Consider the following 20,207-nt stretch of genomic DNA (forward strand, 5'->3'; position numbering starts at 1 on the left):
TCAAGTAAAATCACGTTTGGGATGTGAAACATACCACAGAGACTTCACAGAGTTAATTTCCCTATTTATATAAAGAATTAATAAACCAAAAGAATCATTTATTGCCAACGCAGGTATCATCGACAACATTCACTGGGTATGTCTACTATTTGGTGCACATTTTATTTACATTCTTAAATTAATGCACAATGTGTTTTACTATATATATATATATATATATATATATACATATATATATTTTTTTTTATTATTTTATTTTTTTAATCTATTTATATATAGATGCACCTTAACCCTAATCTGGTAAATGAGAGGCGTCTTCTTCCCCAAACAGCACTGAACCAGCATGCTAACTGCTAATAGTTTTCTTATCCTTGTGCTCATTATCACTGACAAAACCTCACATGTTGGATAATGTTTTCTGGTTGTCTGTCCCACTGCCCTATTGTCCTGAAAGCAATATCTCATGAATGCCTTGAAGGAACGTCTTCAAATGTCCACTTGGACTCATGAATTAACGGCCATCGCTACCTCCGCCTTTGTGCAAGGAGGAGCAGGAGGAGCACTGCCAGAGCCCTGCAAAATGACCTCCAGCAGGCCACAAATGTGCATGTGTCTGCTCAAACAGTCAGAAACTGAGGGTGGTATGAGGGCCCGACGTCCACAGGTGCAGCACGTGACAGACGTGACAGAGTCTGGAGACGCCATGGAGAACGTTCTGCTGCCTGCAACATCCTCCAGCATGACCGGTTTGGCGGTGGGTCAGTAATGGTGTGGGGTGGCATTTCTTTGGGGGGCCGCACAGCTCTCCATGTGCTCGCCAGAGGTAGCCTGACTGCCATTAGGTACCGAGATGTGATCCTCAGACCCCTTGTGAGACGTTGTAAGGAGGTCATACAGGCACTTGGAGGCCACACACACTACTGAGCCTCATTTTGACCTGTTTTAAGGACATTACATCAAAGTTGGATCGGCCTGTAGTGTGGTTTTCCACTTTGATTTTGAGTGTGACTCCAAATCCAGACCTCCATGGGTTGATAAATTTGATTTCCAATGATAATTTTTGTGTGAGTTGTCAGCACAAGGAGTATTTAATGAGATTTTTTCATTCATTCAGATCTAGGATGTGTTATTTTAGTGTTCCCTTTATTTTTTTGAGCAGTGTATTATATGAGTCTGGAAAGACATGGATGTCTGAACAGCAGGGCGGTAATTCTAGTGTGCTCGCACATCATTCATTAAAATGAAACAAAATGCCTGTCACTCTCTATAACCAGTATCACACGTATCCTGTAAACAATAAACTTAGCAATGTTTCACTTATTAAATTTTTTGTAATGTATTATGGTAGTCGGCCACTTTATATTTCCTCTTGTTACCCTTCTGAGGAACGTGAAGCTTAAAATAAAGAACATACACTAATTAGCAGAGAGAGTATTTTTCCTTACAGGCTTATTGTGTCTCTACAGGTGATTATTGCTTCTCCCAGTGGCCCACTACTGAGAGAAGAGCTCCCTGTAAGGCAAATGGAAACATAGCCAGGACATAATGTTCTTTTAATTTTTGAGAAAGTTAACAGGTAGTTAGAGATATCCAAGGTGGTTTGAAGTGAAGGTAGTTTCAAGAGGATAGGCTTTCTCATTAAGGTCAGATGCTATAATTCTCCCATCAACTTGGCACACAACTCTCTTTAATTTGGACTTTGTACATTTTATATCAGTATATTATTCAATGTGACAAGGTTGTAGTGCTTTACCCGGGGAAGACACAAATATAATATTAAGGTTTGCCTTTCTAAGTAAATGTATTCTGTAATTCGTCTGCCTTAAAACATTGTTGAAACTAAAAATAAAGGAGGTGGTTTTTATATATATAATGCTTTATTTAAAGAAATGAAAAAGAACATCTGCATTACATAGTCATTTTATTCTTTGTAAAAGGAATCTTGGTAACATTGTCCCAGAACAGAAAGCAGAACCTTGAGACTTTATACAAATGTCAGATTAGAAGATTCTTGTCAGATCTGCTATTGGACTCGTCAAGAATTTCGATCTGAGGTGATGTTTCGGCCCTCACTGAATTCACTGAAAAGCTCTCTCAGTGTCTGCCATTACACCTTTTCTACCCCAGCTTAAGCCCAGACAGCTCAGCCTGCTATCTCGCATTAGGGTTTCCCAGGGTCCAGATAAGCAAGCAGATAAGCCCAAATCAATGCCGGTTTTCCGCAAAGTTTTAAGCAGATGTCATGGTATCTCACCATTGAATTAACTGTAGTTGGGAGATGGTATTGACTCTACGTCATCAAGTTTATTCGGACTTCCTCAGAACATCCTCTATGCAACAAAAGCACCATTAATCTCACACACTGACTCTGAACAGATTGAAGACAAATTCCCAATCTGCCTTTTAACACCACAAAAGTCAATCAAACCAAATCCATGTATCCATCCATCCATCCATCCATTGTCAACGGCTTATCCTGCGTACAGGGTCGCGGGGGGCTGGAGTCAATCCCAGCTGACATTGGGCAAAAGGCGGGGTACACCCTGGACAGGTCGCCAGTCCATCGCAGGGCTCAAACCAAATCCACAAACTTTTATATATTTTTTTCTCTTAGTGGGTAAACTTAATTATCTCTATTATTATACCCATATAAATAATATATAAACTTAGAAGCAAAGGTGAAGGAAACATTTATCCATCGATCAATATCCTGTCTCTACTGACAAGTAGCTCTGTTTTTAATTAGCAGTACATTGCTCAGTGTCACGCATTTGTCATGTATTCAAGACATGTTTAGTACAGGGAAAAAGCATATTATCGAGATATGATTGACATATACACTTACCCATTTAGTTCTTCTTTGTGACACCGTAAATGCATTTCTGCCACTAATTGGTCCACTTTCTTGTAGTAATAAGATGCTGTGAATTATCATCTGGACACAGCCAGTCTGACTTCTTATATATGACATCAACAGAGAGTTTATTTGTGGGTAAATGTACGTGCAACTGCGTGTTGCATGCAAAACAAAACGAACCCAGCAAGCCACTCTCTGGCGGTCTGACTTTATTTTCACATTTAAAACGGACAAAATAAATAAACATGAAAGTAAGCAAACACAGAGGGCAGCACATGTTTATAGACAATGTATGTACGCATGTGTAGGTGTGTGAGGGTGTACTTGAAGTGTTCATCATGCTGACAGGATCAGGGTGTGTTCAATGTGAAAAGCCATCTGATTGTGGGCGACCATGCTGGGAATAAATGACAATTGTGACATATTGGTGTGGGATCTGGGGGAATAGAGAAGATTATATTACCAGCAGAGCCACTGGAGCAGTCCATCACCCAATCGCATGCAGTTAACAGACACCCTATGCTAAGTGTGTGCGTGTGTGCATCTGCGTAAATGTGTTTCTGCGTGAGCAAAACAGACAGATGGAGCCGACAGCCTGCATGTAAGGACATAAGCTTGTGTGTGTGGAACGGAATCCAATATTCTTATTTCTCAGTCTCTTTGTCCCTCAGATCCCTTCAGTCCCCACCCAGTAATGATATATTTCTATCTCAGTTACACACCGTAACCCAGAGAGACCTCTACCAATATCACCACATGTAGCGCTTGTTTACACACCACTGAACCAGAGGGAGTTGTGTGGAGACCAAGCAAGGCAGAGATGAAATGAATATTTATTTCAAATAAGGGCGGGGAGGCTGCTATCGGACTAGTGTTATCATACTCTCTGACCTAAACTGTAGAGGTTATTGCTTCATCATGTTACGCGATAAGTCTATTCCAAGGGGGCTTAAGGAGGAAAAAAGATTTCATTCATATTCTTGCAGTCACGTCCCTATTCTGTTGTCAAACTTGTTAGTCAAGGACAGTAAACTATTACTGCAGACATACCTCGTACTATTTTAGGTCATTGTCTGCTGACTTTTCCATACGCTATCACTCAAGTCTTCCCGTTCACTCAAGAGCTGAACAGTGCGTGAACAACCTTTTGAAATAGTGCTAGCTATTTCTTCATTTATGGGTAATTGTCCTTGACTACTGTGAGTGAGAACAGATTAAAGTGGCCATCATTATTCTAAGGTTTGCTCTGGAAAGAGCTATTGAGGAAAGTGAATAGGCAATAGCTCTGGAACTTATTCCAAAGAGGATGGTGTTGAAGTGGATGAGACTTCTGGTGACATTGTGAACACTACAAAAAGAATAAAGGCCAGGAATTTAAAGAAGTTTTCTAGTTACAAGAAAATACATTTTCACTTTTTTTGGCAGTGTTAGACAACCTTGCACACTACTTAAAAAGTCTGTGTTGGGACTACATTTATACTATCCAGCTCCCTGGGGTGGAGTGGATCAATGACCATTAAAGATGTAATCTCATGATGGCTCCTGCAAGTCATAGTGACATGAATAAAAGATGCCCAAGTCACACACACAAAAACACATATTCACCTTCCCTATCCTGTATATGTGCAGCACAAACACAGAAGTTCTTCCATGCATGCAGACACATACTAAACAAGCACATGCTTGAAATTAGATCTGTGGAAATCTGTTAGATTGGTATATTAATTATCATCAAGTCATTCAGATGAGGTAAGGTTTTATGTTGCCTTGTGTCTTTTTGTCGCATCACAACTTTAAAGGTTCAGCGTGTTTGCTTTAGTGGCATCTATTGGTGAGGGTTGTGAATTGCAACCAACGTCTCATTCACCACTCACCCCTTCGTTTGCAAGCTTGTAGGAGAAACTACGGTAGCCAACACGCTCTGTCGGCTGTTTTGCTAAATAATATGTGTGGTCCTCCATTTGTCCAAATTTCACTTTCCTTCTTACTTCTAACAAACCAGACTACTGCTACTACAGCTACTTCTTCTTCATCGTCATATGAATTCAGAAAGTTAAGTTTGTCCTTTGGGCTACTGCAGAAACATGGCAGCGCAATATGGCGACTTCCATGAAAGGGGACCCACAGTGTATTTATATAGAAATGGCTCATTCTAGGGTAATAAAAACATAATGGTTCATTATGTAAGGTCTTTATACACCACTGAAAACATAGTTATTATGCTATTATGCTATTATATTGCATTTATATCAATAGATCCTCCTAAATATTACACACTGAACCATTAAGTTAAAGATACATAGAATGAAACAGGAATATCTTGAGCACAAATGTCTCTTCGATTTACTTTCTTTCTTTAAACTTGATTAAATATGCCCATGTGGAGGTGTATCTCACTTTTCTTCTGTCTCTGGCATCATAAGAGTGTGTGATCAGGTTAACAGACTTAGACATTAGCACTGTGGCGAAAGAAGAGGAGGTCAGGTTGCTACACCCACTGTCTATGCCCATTAAGAGCAACATCCTGGAGGTGGAGCACCTGTCCAGCTTTAAATGCCAAGGCACCGAGACCGACCCGACCTCTCCTTTTGAGGCCCAGTGAAAAACCGTATTCGTCGATTCACAGTAGACACTTCTTCCTTGTGAATGCTCAGGGAGTTTCATGTCAGAAAGGACATTATGATACAGGTCTGCCAGGCACTGATAGAAACTCTCCTAACATTTAACAGTGGTCCCTGGCCGTAGTCACCCGTCAGTTAAGCGCAGAGATGAGCAAGTAAGACAGGTCAGACAGGGGAAGATGCTTACAGGCCCAGCTCCCCGAACACTGCACAGGAGCCAGAATAAGTGAAAAGATGTAGGTGGTGGAGGGCACAATATATCATCTTCACACCTCACTAGAGCTGGAGCCTGCTATGCATTAATGCTCTTATTTTAAAATTTACTCACCTATTGCTGTGCTGCCCATCTGTCAAATGAAAGCACACAGATTAGGTACTTATCAGGCAACATATATTTTTCTGTTTGCATTGTGAATTTTATTTAAATTTGTGTTTTGTACTATTATATATTATTGGTTATCCTCACCCTCATCCACAGACGATTTAGCATTGTTCTTATTTGAGGAAATTGTTTTAAATCTCGGATGGGATGCAGTTCAGGGTATGTTGAGTCAGCCTTCAGACCCCTGCTGCCAGGATTAGTCAGCCCTGTCGTTGTTATTGATGATTCCACCCCCACCTGAGCCGTCCTCCTCTGTCTTTCTTGTCTGTCTCTTCGTCTGCTTTTCTTTTGTCATCCCTCTCTCCTGTGAAATGACATGAAAGGGTCAGATTCTCCCATTTTTATGCCTGTCATTTCCATTTCTAATCCTCCAAGGCTCTGGCTTGGCTCACACCAATGATGCAGAGCTCTGAGCACCCACCCACAGAACAGTGTGTCACAGTCACAGCCAAATACTGCCAGGCTTTTTGTTAAGGAGAGGTACCACAGGTAAATATGATAGGATGGTGTCCATTATGACTATTTTGAAGGACAAAAAACAGTCACAGGGACCTTATTTGTACATGTTGAATTTCCCAACATTTAAAGTGTATCTGTAAGTGTCCGTTTATAGCTGCTTGGCCATTTTAAATGAGCGATTTGACTGACTGTGAGCTAGTAACTAAAAAACTAACAAAACTAAAAAAGTAGTTCCTAGTAGTCCCTCCATGCCAGTGCTAACATCTAATGTTGGAATAAGGACTCATATACAACATATGCAGCACAAAATCTGTGGCAAGCTTATATTTTCCTGCTCTTTCATTTAGTAACTAAGTTCCACCCAAATCAAAATCAACCCAAAAGCGGGCATGTCTAAAAATATTAATCCTGACGAGGAAAAACGCAATTTAGCTGACGAGAACGATGTAATAACAGTATAATATGAGAGACTAGTTTTAGACAATACACATGGGGTTACTACTGTCTTCACTTAAACTATCTTTACATATTTATGATGAAAGGCCCAAAAGCTCAAAGTAGATGCATTTTTTGTTTGCTTGAAGAAAATTCAAGCTGTGTTTTGCTACATTTATATAGAAACTCTAATCAAAATCTTATGATTATGTGCTGTACAGTTGTGTGGCCTCTGCCATGAAGAAGTTGATTAACTCACTATAATATTTATGATACTGATTTGAGTATTTGATTCTGAAACACAAAGATGGGCTGCAACAGAAAAGAACACTTTTAAGATCCCATGCTTTTGCCCAAATAAAATTTGACATTGGTATAGATTGAGTACTGAAAACTACGGCATGTAATTCTTTCACAGAGAAAGGTAGAGTCACTAATGATGGCTGAAAGACATTTGCGCTTAATCAATTAAATAAATTACATGATTTCTGGATAGAAATACTTCACACCTAAAGCTCCTAAAATAACTGTGTGTGACTTTTGCCAAACATTATGCACCATAATAGCAACCATCATGTGAAGTTGCCAGTGGCAGCTTAAAGTAATGCAGTGGCTGCTATATGAAGTGTACTTTCCCCAACATTTTTGATTAGCTCCAACAATAACTGTCTTGACATGACAGACAATTTTTTTTTTACAGATCAGGTACGACCAGTAAACGTGTGGTATGAGACTGGCCAGATGAGCTTTTTGATTGACAAGTCTGAGCTTTAATGGCAGCTCAGTGTCAGCTGCTCCTTTCAGCTGCATTTAAAATGTGATAAGATATTTATAGACAAATTATACCTACTCTCACCCACGCACATGCACACATGCTCTTGTGTGCGCACACACACACACTGACACTCATACACACACAGCACAACAGTGCAGAAGCCAACAGAGTGGATGCAGATTGATGCACTTTAACAACGAGGTATTACGTGCTGTTAGACAACTATTATTATGTTCTCAAAGTAGATCTTTGAAGCCTTTGGACCAAGTAATGATATAAATGAACTTGAACTCTGTGTGAGCGCATCAGTTTTTGTAGCACTCTTATACTGAATCGTGCAGAGGCAATCAGAGTCCATTCAAATCGCCACGAGAATCTAATGTGTCTAGACTTAAATCACACAGCAGAATTATATATAATGCAAGTTTCTCAATCTCTCTAATAGTGCTGTTTCAGTTCAGAGCATATTTCAGGAACCTAGGAAATATTATGAAATAACTTTAAGAAGTAAGAAGTTTTTTTCTGAAAGTCAACCTACAATAATAAATAGAGGATTTAAGTACAGACAGAACATTAAGTAAGTTGCTACAGAGACATCACTGAGTGCTTATATCAATGGACTGCTAAAACAGAAATCTAGAAACATTTGAAACAGCTGTTAGGTAAAATAAACAAAAAAGTAACATTACCTTTTTGATATTGAGTGATTTTACTTTACAAATATGTCAGTGTGTAATTAAAATTAGACAGAAAATTTAAATTCAGCCACCTCAATGACTAAATGTACTATTTGTTGCTCACCAAAGTAAATACGTTTTATGAAACCTGATAGGACTCATCTCGTCTCATCGTGTCAGTTCAATTAAATCATTAAACCGACCTCTCATAACCCAAATACTAACCTCAACAATAACGATAACTATTAACAGGAGAATAGAGGGAATATACGAAAAGAAGGAAACAGACAAAAAAAAGCAAAGCGTGATATTGAAAACAGTATGTCTGTGGAAGGAACTTTCTACAGTACAGCTGCAGACAGACAGAGAAAGACAAGTTTAACTGATGGAGAGACAAAGAGTCAGGGAGAAGCAGTCTATGGGGACATAGAGTACAAAAATATTAGGAGAATGTTTGCCACTGCTAGAGCATGCCAGGATAGTAGATATTCTATGTCTTCTCTCTCCAGCCCTGCACTCCTTTTCACTCTCCTTTGTCTCCTGCAATTTCTTCTTTGTGAAGAAATCCAGCCATTTTCCATGTCTCCTGTTGTCTGGGTGGATGTTGCTAACTCTGCAGACCTGTCAGTCATTCATCTCTGGGGGAGGCGGGCTCATTGCCTCAGTTGGGGGAAGTGACTGAGCAGAATATTTGATTGGCAGGATCGAGAGGGAGAGGAGACAGTGGGGTGGAATGCTTAGAAAGTGGAGCAGATGAGCGCAACAGAGAGAAGGATATGGAGCGTAAACAGTCTCTTTAGGAGATACAAACAAAGGCAGCAAGCATGAGAGAGAGGGACTGCACATTCACTGATGCTTTCTTGAATTTGTTATGATGAAAAAAGAAAAAAGGGACGTAATTTTATCAAGCAGGGCAACACCTGAATGCAGAGATAAGCCTGGACAGCTGAATACAGTATAATAGTGATCTTTTTTCCCCTTCTTTTGAAAAAAACCTTGTAGGAGTATGAATGAACAGACTTGATAGGGTTTAAAATATTGGCTGCTGGCATGATGTGAGCAGACCAACCACCCCCAGAGGTCTTGTCGAACAGATGTGATTGAAAAGAAGAATGTATTAAAAATACCTGCTTGTAGGTGGATACATATAAGCAATTAAGTTGTGAAACAGCTAGTGGGTAAAAGCAACTCTGGCGGTGGTGAGTTGTGACTGCTGTGGTCTGGAAGAGGATGGCCGACTGTATTACATCACGCATACTGAACAGTTTCTGTATGTGTAGGCTGAGGCGTCGTCAAAAATTGGCAAATATCATAAAATGCCGTCTGCTACCCAAACACAGCCACAGTTCCTAAATGATTTAAGGAAGAATTTGTGTAGGATCACTGTGGAAGACATTGACGTTTCCCAAATCCAGAGGGGAATTCTTTCTTCGTGTTGAACAGTAAGAATCAGGTCAAGTTGTTCTTTGGTATCGAGAGAGAATCTCAGCCTAGTACTGGTTCTGTCTTTTTGTGTGGCATTGAAACTCTGGTCATCTGAATAGTGCACAGGGCACGCTGACCAGTGTCGAGCTAAAGGACTTTTTGATGGGGACAGAGGTAGTCAGTGGTGTGTGACCTTCTAGTTAGAAAGGCCTGTCCATATATGATTTTGAGGACACTAATTTGGTGGTCAAAGATTGGTGTCATGGGGGCTGGTCATGAAACTTTAATCAAACACATTTGGCTTATCTGAGGCCTATATCACTGGGGAGGCGTTAATGCCTTGGCAATGATTGCAACGTTGATGGGCATAGAGAAGTGGCTCAGCTGTTTGGTTGGGATTACAAGGCAGGTGTTACAGGGATAGCTCTGAGAGCCGGTTGTACAGATAGAGAGGACTGCGCATAATGACACTTTGCAACAAGGCTGATGGAAGTTATTGCCAAATGTCTGATTGGTCCTAGTAATGTTTTTGTCCCACTGAGGCTGGAAATGGTTGCCACAGGCAGAGATGGTAAGTGGGTAAAAAGGCCTACCATGTAAACACACACATTACATTCAGTCCTGACCTAGAGGTGAGGCAGGTGAGTTTTGTTTAGAGCTATGACCAAAACTTTTTTGTTCATCTGATTTGTCAGTTTGATAAGTTCTTTTGTGTAAAGCCCTTTTTTCCAGTGTGTAATATTTATAGGAATATTAGTATGCATAATTCCCCCAGAATGCAAAATGATGAATATATAACCAGAATGAGCGTAAAGATACTGTGAAATTTCCATTTAGGTGCTTGCAGCATTGCATGATAGGCCCTGGTGGAGTCTGGCTGTGGTTGTAAAGCAGGGCTTAACTGAACGGTTGAACACAGGGGCATCACTTTGGTGTGTGGCCATCACACCTTGCAAGATAAATGTGCTGCATCTGTGACGGTATGCAACTCTCTCCAAAGGTGCCAAAGAGGTGAATGCAAGTGGGAAGACATTTACAGTACGGAGCTCTCTGCAGCTGCACGTGGACAGAAATGATGATGGAGTGGCCTACACCTGCAAAGTGGACCATGTGGCACTCACACAGACACCACAGGAGGCCACTGAAGTACTGGAGGTCCACTGTGAGTGTACACACAAAGACATGCACTCTCTCATACACATGGAGTGTACATGTGGACAAAAATATATGAAAGAGGAAGTATCTAAATGTCCTTTGAAAAGAGTTTATGGCATTCAGGCTAGTAAGACCCACATTTGGGGCAGTCTTTATAATTCTGTAATTTTGGAGTTGAAGATTTTTTATTTTTTATTTTTTGTTTACATTATTTAAGGTTTTACATTACATTTATAATAAATGTGTTTTCATTCAAAATCAAGCTAGTTCTGCTAGTTTTCTATGAAAATCTTTATATCTTTATAATTTATTAATATATTATAATTTATATATATATAAACTGTCGTTCATATTTTTAAAATTATAGTGTTTTGTTGAAGGAAACTCAATAGGAGGAATTTTTGTCTCATGCCTTTTTACCATTTGATTTTAAATACTTTAGTAAATCGTTTAGTAACATAAATATCAAGATAATCATGGGATAGTTATGTTAATATAAATTTATTCCATATAGTCTACCCCTTACTTCAAGCCTTCTCTGTCTGTCCTAGATGCTCCTCGTGTGGAGATCATCCACTCCCTTGCAGTCCCTCAGGAGGGTCAGTACTTAAAGCTGGAATGCGTGTCCAAAGGAAACCCTTCGTAAGTCACTCAAATTCTGTATTAGTTGATGTCACCCGTTTATATAATGCTTGAGACAGGTATTTGTAGCAAGCCTTGTTTCACCGTCACATTCTCTAAACTCACAGGCCAGATCCTGTGATGTGGACAAAGGACGGGGGTGAACTTCCTGACCTGGACAGGATGATTGTAGAGGGGAGGGAGCTCACCTTTACTTCACTCAACAAGACAGACAATGGCACCTACCGCTGCGAAGCCAGCAACCACCTAGGGACCAGCAATGCTGAATATGTACTCTACGTCTACGGTGAGTTCAGAGGAAAAGCTGATATATGTGTCATCATGTCCAAAGGTAAAGGAACAGAGAGAAATCTTCAGTCACACATCATCAGTTACACATTTGACACCACTGACACATGACGGACCTGAAAAAGGAAAGAAGCTGCAAGACGACGTGTTGAACTCCAGTGATGCTGCATATAAACACAACTATGAACCTCACAAGGCACAAGCACCAAACTCCATTGCAAAAAAAACAAGATTATAATACCTCCTGATCTGCATACTGTATCAGTGATTAGTGGTACCATCTCTCACAGGGAGAATAAGGGCCTCAGGTGACACAAATGCCACCAACGCCTTTCCTTAAATAAACCTGCGTCCCAGATCCTACACACACACACACAGACCCAACGGGAGGGAAATGTGTGAGGGAGGCAGAATTTAGTACTGCATTGTCAGGAATATCACCAGGAAGGATAAGTAATTCATAGTAACGCCAGAGGAGGTGGAGGATAAAGGGACCCACTGTGAGGGAAAACAGATAGTTCTTCCTTTTCTCCACTGCCATTTGTCTCTTGGCATTAAGTAATAATGCTTAAAAAAACAGCAGAGCAGTGACACATGTATTTTCCCTCTGTTTAGGACAGTGTGTGATGAGAGACAAAGTAGTTTTTGGCCAGATAGACCACAGGACTGGAGGCAAAAGAGAATTTCCGAAAGTGGATCAATAATATATTGCTTATTATTATTACATGCACTCAGGGGGGTGTTTCATTTGCTTTCCTATTTAAGAGGCAGACCAAATCTGATGAAAAACATGAGAGAATAAACCTTTCAGGTGCCGATGGCTATGCTTTGCCTGAGCTAGAGGGATTTCTAGTATGTTCTTGACTGTGCTCGGTACAGTAATAGCCAGATGTGGAGCCGATGAAAGATACAACCAAGGTTATTATCAATAGTTCATGAAGTGCTTTCTGCTGTTTATAGCCACGGTCACAGCAACACAAGAAAAGTCAGGGATGTTCAAAACTGTAAATGCTACAATTGCTAAACAACACAAACCGTTAGGTACCACAATGCTGTAATTTATTACATTTAATGTAGACGCCTCACCACATGGCTGCAAGGGTCGGTGCGACATAAATGCTGTTACTTGCCTATATACATGTAGGCCAAAACCGTACGAGTTGACCACCATATGTAACCATGTCCGTGTGTGCAGACATCCAAGGTAGTAAGGGGCAGATACAGTCCATAGAAACGGTTTTGTTCATACCATTGGCCGTCTGCATAAACGTACATGTTCACACATCTGTCAGCACAGTCATAAATATTGCAGCCATGTGGATGCCGAAAGTATGACACAAGGTAGAACAGAACCATGTCCACTGTCCATAACCCATAAGGTGGAAAGTTTGTATGCTAGCCAGAGTGGCCTGTTGATTACAAATGCAGGAATGATGCATTTAGATAATTTTTTCTCCAACATGAGACTCTCAGACTGATCTTGACTGTAGCCTTTTCATTACACAAATGAGGACATGGACAATGAATTGCTTTAGTAGATCCTATATCAAAATAAGTAAATGTCATATAAATATAATGTAATCACCTTAATGAAAGGTATTTCATTGGCAACTCTTCAGATGGCAGTGCTTAGTAGTGTGTGCTGAGTAAAATTAAAAGGGGTAAAATCAAGATTTAATTAAAAATCCCAATGTTATACAACTCTAAATGGACTTGTCATTACACTATAGGTAAGTGTGAAGATGTGCTGCATACCCATGACTGAGACTGAGAAACCAAATCAGTTAAATAGTTAAAAAAAAAAAAAAGAATATATTGCAGCATAGATACATATTGTAATATCTCCTTTAATAATTTTTTTGTCTACACAATTAGGTTTATCAGAGCCATTTATTACGTACGTAACTTCCTTACCTAATTGCCCCACATGCCAAGGTGCCTGTGTGCAACTAACAATTTCTTCAAATGCCAGCTGAATGTAACAACAAGAACAACCAATGCATTTAATGGCAGTGATGTTATTAAACTGACAAATTCTATGCCACAAGAAAGGCAATTGGGGATGGGAGGGTCAAAGAGTCTTTTACAGATTCATTACTTGTTCTTTTGAAATGGCACCCTGTCTGTTCCTACCCTTCATTAGTGATTAGCACACCTTTTAGCCTTTCACAATTGCAGCCATAATTCTTGGAAAATACCTTTTTAATGGTTCCCCTACAACGAGGAGACGTTTTCTCTCTTCCCTCTTTCCTGAAGACATGCACTTAGCTGCTTAGTAATTCACGCTAAAGCTGAAATGTCACCGAGACATGCAGGACAGTTGGCCCTGAGAGAGAGTACCACCGCCAATTAAAAGCCTCTAGCTCACCATAAAAACCAGAGTGACATAAAGATAAAAGCCAAGGTGGTAGTGTAGCCTCATTAACTTTGTCACACAATGTTTTGGTCCCATTTTTCCTGTGTCTTTAATATGTGACAGTGAGAAACGCTGCCTTGGTTGAATCACTTACCATTACCCTGTAGTGTGAAGTCAAAAACAGAGATTCGCTACCTCTTCCTGAAATCATCCTTTCAAACATGGACAGTTGGCACAGAGCATTTGTCAAATTACTTTCTTCATTTGGTGTAATCCAACTGTCTTCTCTTTCATATGTTAAGAGGTTCCCAGTGCATGATCTGTCTTCATAGACATCAGTCAACATAAGTAGATTCAAGATTAATCTTGTTCTCTTGCTGCTGAAATGACCCTTACATTCAAAGACACAACATTTTAAATCATAATGACAAGGGAAATATAGAGGACTGGGACTCTAACGTAAGATGAAAATGTAAACCTGCAATATTTTTCTTCCATTACACTTAAGTACATATTGCATCACTCTTTTTCAGATTTAGCATTTTGCCTAACATATAGCCACAGGCCACTCCCAACCTACGTGGAAAAAGTCTGAATATAGCCCAAAACTAATCCTGTCTTACCTTGAAGTACGTATGAGACTTTCAGCTATTCAACATTGTTTGTCTCTTTAAATATGACTCATGTGAACATTGACCCAAAAAGAATCATTAAAAGCAATGCTGATCTATTTTTGCTGGCCCACAAAAATAGATCAGCATTGCTTAAATTAATGCATGTTGTGTAGTGCATCACTTTGCATCAACAGTAGTGTACTACTGTGTTTTAGAAAGTGCATGTTTTCATAATTTATTTTTTTTGTTCTTTAAATTTTGTCATAATTCTTCCCCTTTTTGTTTCTCCATATAATGTTTTGCCTTAGACCAGTTTGTGTTGCTCTTTTAAAGTATTTAACTACACCCATGTGAATTCATTTTTTGCTGTTCTTGTATTGTTTTTGTGTATATGTGTCTGTCTGTCCCCTCCACCAGACGTCCCCACAACCCTGCCTCCATCCACCACTCCCCCCCTACATCCCATCCCTCCAGATCCTACTGCTCTATTAGGCACCCACGTCTCAGACCCCACAGTCACTGGCAACAGAGGTATAGTACCACCCCACACATCTCCACAGCCCCCTCAGCATGCCACTTTATATTCCCACTTCCCTGATACTTCCCTCTGTCCTATTACTTATCTCTCAGCTGCTAACGACAAGCGTACTTCCTTCCTTTTTTTTTTTTTACCCCTTTAGGACTGTAAACATAAACTGCAAGTCTTTTCGATGGACAATAACATCCATATCAATTAAAGTTAACTTGTTTTATGTTTTTAATTTAAGAACATTATTCAGATTGTCTGAGTTTCTAAGACCCACCAGGTCCATTGTATTCAAAAAGAGTCTAGCTGTTCAAATACTCCATCCAATGTCCCCTTGGCATTTCAAAGACTTCAGTACTTCTGTGCCCGGAAACCTCAAAGAAGCAAATGTCATGTTCAACGGAAAATGTCTGGCCACTGGAGATGTCTCATCATGACTCCTAATGCTGTGTTAAATCTTAGAGAATTCTGACTTGAAAAGCTATTTTTCAGAGAGTTGCCATTGTAGCCACCTCATGGACCTCTCACTGCTAGTTGGTGTTCTTAGAAAATCTTTTTCTTAGCGATGCTGTTTATATAATCCTTTATAGAATTGTAGTATACAATATGAATAATGGGATGTCAAGGGGGCATAAAATACTGAGGTTTTCTCAAATTTCACGCATCTCTCTCTATCTTTCCTACACAGGCTGACAACACGCAGAGTTATGGTTATGGCTTTAAAACTTAAAAATCACTGACATGCAGCATAAATGAAATTACCATCTCTGTCCTGCAGCATTAAAACCATCCACACAAAGCATGTTTTCTGGACGTCAAAACCCAAATAATAGTGTTAATGTTCTCTAGACATGTCAAAAAGATTTATTAGCTCACAAATCCCACAATATGGGCCCATCATGTGCTGCCAGTAAGATGGCTGGCAAAGATGAAGGTCTTGGTATGTTGACCGGTGCTACAAAAACTGGTTCCTTGTCACTTGTGTAGTGAGGAAGAAGTTGGAGGACATGGAAGAATATTTGCTGCATCTTGGGCAAGGTTGTGGACATGGTATTTGAATGGGCAATTGTGTGGACAACTGCTCCAAGTTGTAGCAAGACTGTCAGGGCAGCAACCCAAGAACCCGCTGGTGGACATCAGAAAGTTGTTCTCAACAGGGGAGAAGTACTACTGACCTTCACTGAGGATATTGCCCGGGTGTTAAAAGAAACAATCTAAAGAACTTGTGAACCCTGCCAAAACTATGGGGGCAGAGATGGAAAAATTTACGCTTTACGATTATTACGATTATTAGGTCAACGATTCCTTTCGATTCGATTCCTCGATGCATCATGATGCATCACCTCAAGGGTGGGAATTTCCAGGCACCTCATTACGATTATGAGTGCTATGATGCGATTGTTAAACAAATAGGATAAAGATGTATTTTTCTCACTGTGTGACTACTTGGTACTTTTAATGCAAAGTATTTAACAACAATCCAAACAAGTAGGTAGTAATGAAATGCAGATATTTAATGTTACTTTATATAAATGTAGCTATTATACAGCGTTATTACTGACCTCTGCTGCTGCTATTTTTATTTCTGATGCTGCTAGTATTAGTATTGAGTGAGATGGGGGTTAAACTACGCACTTTACAATGCTCAAGTCAAACCACTTCACTCCACCTTAATATATCTGTTCCTTTTTTTGTCTCGTCTAGTGTGGTTACTTGTCTTGTAAGTTGATTATTGTAATTTTGTATTGAGCACCATGGGCCTTGAGAAACGGCATTGGGTTCATTGTGTACTCGATATGTGGATGAATGCCACAACAAATTAAATTGAACTAACAGCCAAAAAGCGTCCTGCTCAGCTTCCAGACCGCAGTCTGAAGAGGAGATGTTAGCTAACGTTAGCGCTAACTGCCTTATCCAGCAGTTGGAAAACCACAGACAGACTTTAATTGATAGACACGCTTTGACCTACACTGTACATTTACTGCCAGACTGAAGCATTGCACTCATCTTCTCCTCTTCTCCGCTGCTTTCACCGTCACCTACTGCTGCCTCTCAGGTAGCTGTCCTTTGAAGAAGGAGCAGAGGACGCTGGCTAAGCGTTACCGTCCTGCACCGTGTGCTGGTTAAAATCATTAACGTTAGTCGCGCATTGATTTTATTGATCATGTGCAAAGTTTAGTTGCGGCAGTCACTCAATAAACAGCTGTCTGTCTGTGCCGAACAGGGAGAACCACACGTCTCCATTGTGTGCACCGCACAGACGGTCCAGAGCTGCACTTCCGCATTTATGAGTTTCACCTTTTTCGTACTGTCAACATTACGCTATCCATTAACCTCTAGATAATTGATTATTGAAATTTATGAATCGATACATAATTGTCCAAGTCCGCGTCAGGATGCATCTAAAAATCAATAATTTTCCACACCCCTACTGGAAAGAAAGCAGTTCAAACTTCAGATTTAGGAGGAGCAATGCCATGTTGGTTGTTGTTGTTGACCACTGGACCATCTCTTTATTCCTGCAAGAATATTGAAGGGTTCATGGCAATGTGTACATGTGGACATGCTTGGGCGTGAAAAAGATTTATGACAGCATCTTCCTTGGTGTCTTGGAAATCCAGTTTTGTATGGTTGGAGTGAAAGTTGTCTGCATTGTCAACAATAATCCAAGCACACTGTCAATGTAAAATAGTCTTGTCATCAATTCTGATTGATTGAGTGACGGGTCTTCTTTCTGATAGCTCTTAAAGCCATTCATGTAGTTCTATTCTTTAGTGTATGCTGATTTTCTAGTCTATCTTTGTCCCAACCATCCTCCAGTCACTAGTTTTGGGTAGTGAAATGACCAGAGTTTCTGCTTTTAAAGGTGTCACAGTTCAATAATCTGATCAAGATGGCCCCCTCTGAAAGGTGTTTCAACATATCCAACTGAACTGGCTCTGTATTTAAAGTAACCGGTTAAGTTGGTTTGGGCATCTGACCAAAATACCTCAAAATACTTCTGACCAGAAGCCTCTCTATGAAGGCTTGCTGGCACATCCAGCCGGGATGAGACCATGGGACAGGGCCCAAGCATGGGGATTGCATATCCCACCTGGCTTATGAGATCCTCAGGCTCCTTCAGGAGGAGCAGGGGGACATGGCTGGGGAAAATTACGTTTTGGCATCTCTGTGACCTACAAACGGCACTAAATATATAATGATATGGAATGGATATCAAAAACCTTTGTAAGGGTATAGTTGCCCTAACCTATTAGTCTACAGCTGAACAGTAAGTGGTGAATTAACCCAGTAACTTACACATTTAATCACACAAATGCTTCTACAGTTGGACAAATTCCTACTTTGGATAAAGTTTAAATGACCATTGTTTGGTTGAATTGCAGTTTATGTAGTGATTCTGGTCTTTGCACACCACGCCGCTACAACAATAATGCTGACATGGCGGCATGTCTGCTACAGTAAAGTGATATGTCAATCAAAATTTTTGAGTGACATGTCAATTTAAAACTAATGTGCTGTGATAGGCTGTATGCAAATGAGCTTGCTCACTCATATATCATCTTTATCATGGTTTCTATAAGTCGTTACAAGTATGTGACATGTTTTTTTAAGATGACATTTTGTAATGAATTTAGCACATTTTTCATATTAACACACAATATTTAACACTGTATGTTTTCTCACAAGACAAAGTGCCAAACATAAGCATTTAATTAAACTTGAAATATAATTTAAATAAAATAACATTAATGTGAAAGACTCGAGACACTGATCTTTCACAAATAAATTCTCTGCAGTTTGATTCATTTTTCCCTCACTATATAGACGAATTGCACAGTGCCGTCTGTCTTGTCTCTGCTTTTTTACTCGCTCTCTCCAGCCCTCTCAACTACATGGTGCTCCACAGTCCCATTCACTCAGAATAATTTGCTCTCATCACTGCTGCTTTCTCTAAATTACCATCTTTAAAGTCCTTCTGGAGTATTGACTCCTCTTTTACCTTTTCCTCTGCTGCTTTGCTTTCTATCAAAGCTTTTGTTTCAATTTTCCCTCACCCGCTCCTTCTCTTTTACCCTCTCTGAAGACCCTGTTAGATAACAGGCTTCCACACGTTGTTGGATATTCCTCATCAGTGTGTCTCAATTCTTCTCTGATGTCTGTTTGTGTAGTGCAGAGGAGCTGAGCCTCTCAGTGTATCTTCAGGGAATCTAAATATCAGACTCCTTCCCTGCGTCCCTAGTCACAGGATACTACACTATCTGCTTTCATGTGTCTACTTGATTTATTACCAGGTCTTGTCACAAGCTCTGGATGAAAGCAAACAACTGTGGAGCTGTACCAGACTGCAACGTTTTGTCTTTTTAATAAAGTTGTCTTCCTGTGCAAAGGAATGCACATTGTAGGTTCAGCACTGTAGCTAGTATATGTAGAATATTATAGCTGTAATATATAGCTGATGAGCTGTTTCAGACGCACCTTTTTTATACAGGTCTTGCATCTTTCCTCTCTTGCCCTTCATCAGCACACTGGATTTTTCCAAACAGCTCCAGACTACCACATCTAAGAAACTGTTTGGGCAGAGAAGAGTTACGCAGTTGGCGGTAAAAAAGTAAATGGATAACTGTCATAGGACGCACTCTAGATGAACAGTTTATGGGTTGAGCCCCACCCACTTCAAACCAGAGGAAAATACAGAAATCTCTCATGTGAGAAAACCAAACCTGTTTAAACTTTGGCAGAAAATGGTGTTTTTATGTAGGTTCCCATTACTCATTATAGGACCTAGTTTTGCAGACATGGTAACAGTAAATATTAGTGGCCAATACAATATTGTACATCTTAATGGAAGCATTGTCTCACCTTTGCAGGAATATTAGTGATACATACTTTACAAACACATTTTATGCTGTACACTCAGCAGTTCTAATTGGAAATGCAAATTTGACAGTAACCCATGCCTTTAATCTTAACTGTTGTTGACCTTTAGAGTGT

At 39.9% G+C, this 20,207-nt stretch overlaps 1 protein-coding gene across 3 annotated transcripts in view; it reads left to right on the forward strand.

The window, feature by feature from the left end:
* The window catches only part of cadm2a (cell adhesion molecule 2a), a 224,426-nt gene that overhangs the window by 186,945 nt on the left and 17,274 nt on the right, over positions 1-20,207 (forward strand). For 2 of the 3 annotated variants that reach the window (XM_038707630.1, XM_038707631.1), the window contains 4 exons: positions 10,632-10,793; positions 11,338-11,428; positions 11,536-11,714; positions 15,104-15,217. In XM_038707630.1, the coding sequence (XP_038563558.1) occupies positions 10,632-10,793; positions 11,338-11,428; positions 11,536-11,714; positions 15,104-15,217 (546 nt within the window). The remainder of the gene's footprint in view (positions 1-10,631; positions 10,794-11,337; positions 11,429-11,535; positions 11,715-15,103; positions 15,218-20,207) is intronic. The other variant, XM_038707632.1, reaches the window with a different exon arrangement.

The sequence above is a fragment of the Micropterus salmoides genome, unplaced genomic scaffold (genome assembly GCF_014851395.1).
Source record: "Micropterus salmoides isolate LMB-PRFRI ecotype aquatic unplaced genomic scaffold, ASM1485139v1 Ms_hic_scaffold_9, whole genome shotgun sequence".
NCBI classification, from domain to species: domain Eukaryota; kingdom Metazoa; phylum Chordata; class Actinopteri; order Centrarchiformes; family Centrarchidae; genus Micropterus; species Micropterus salmoides.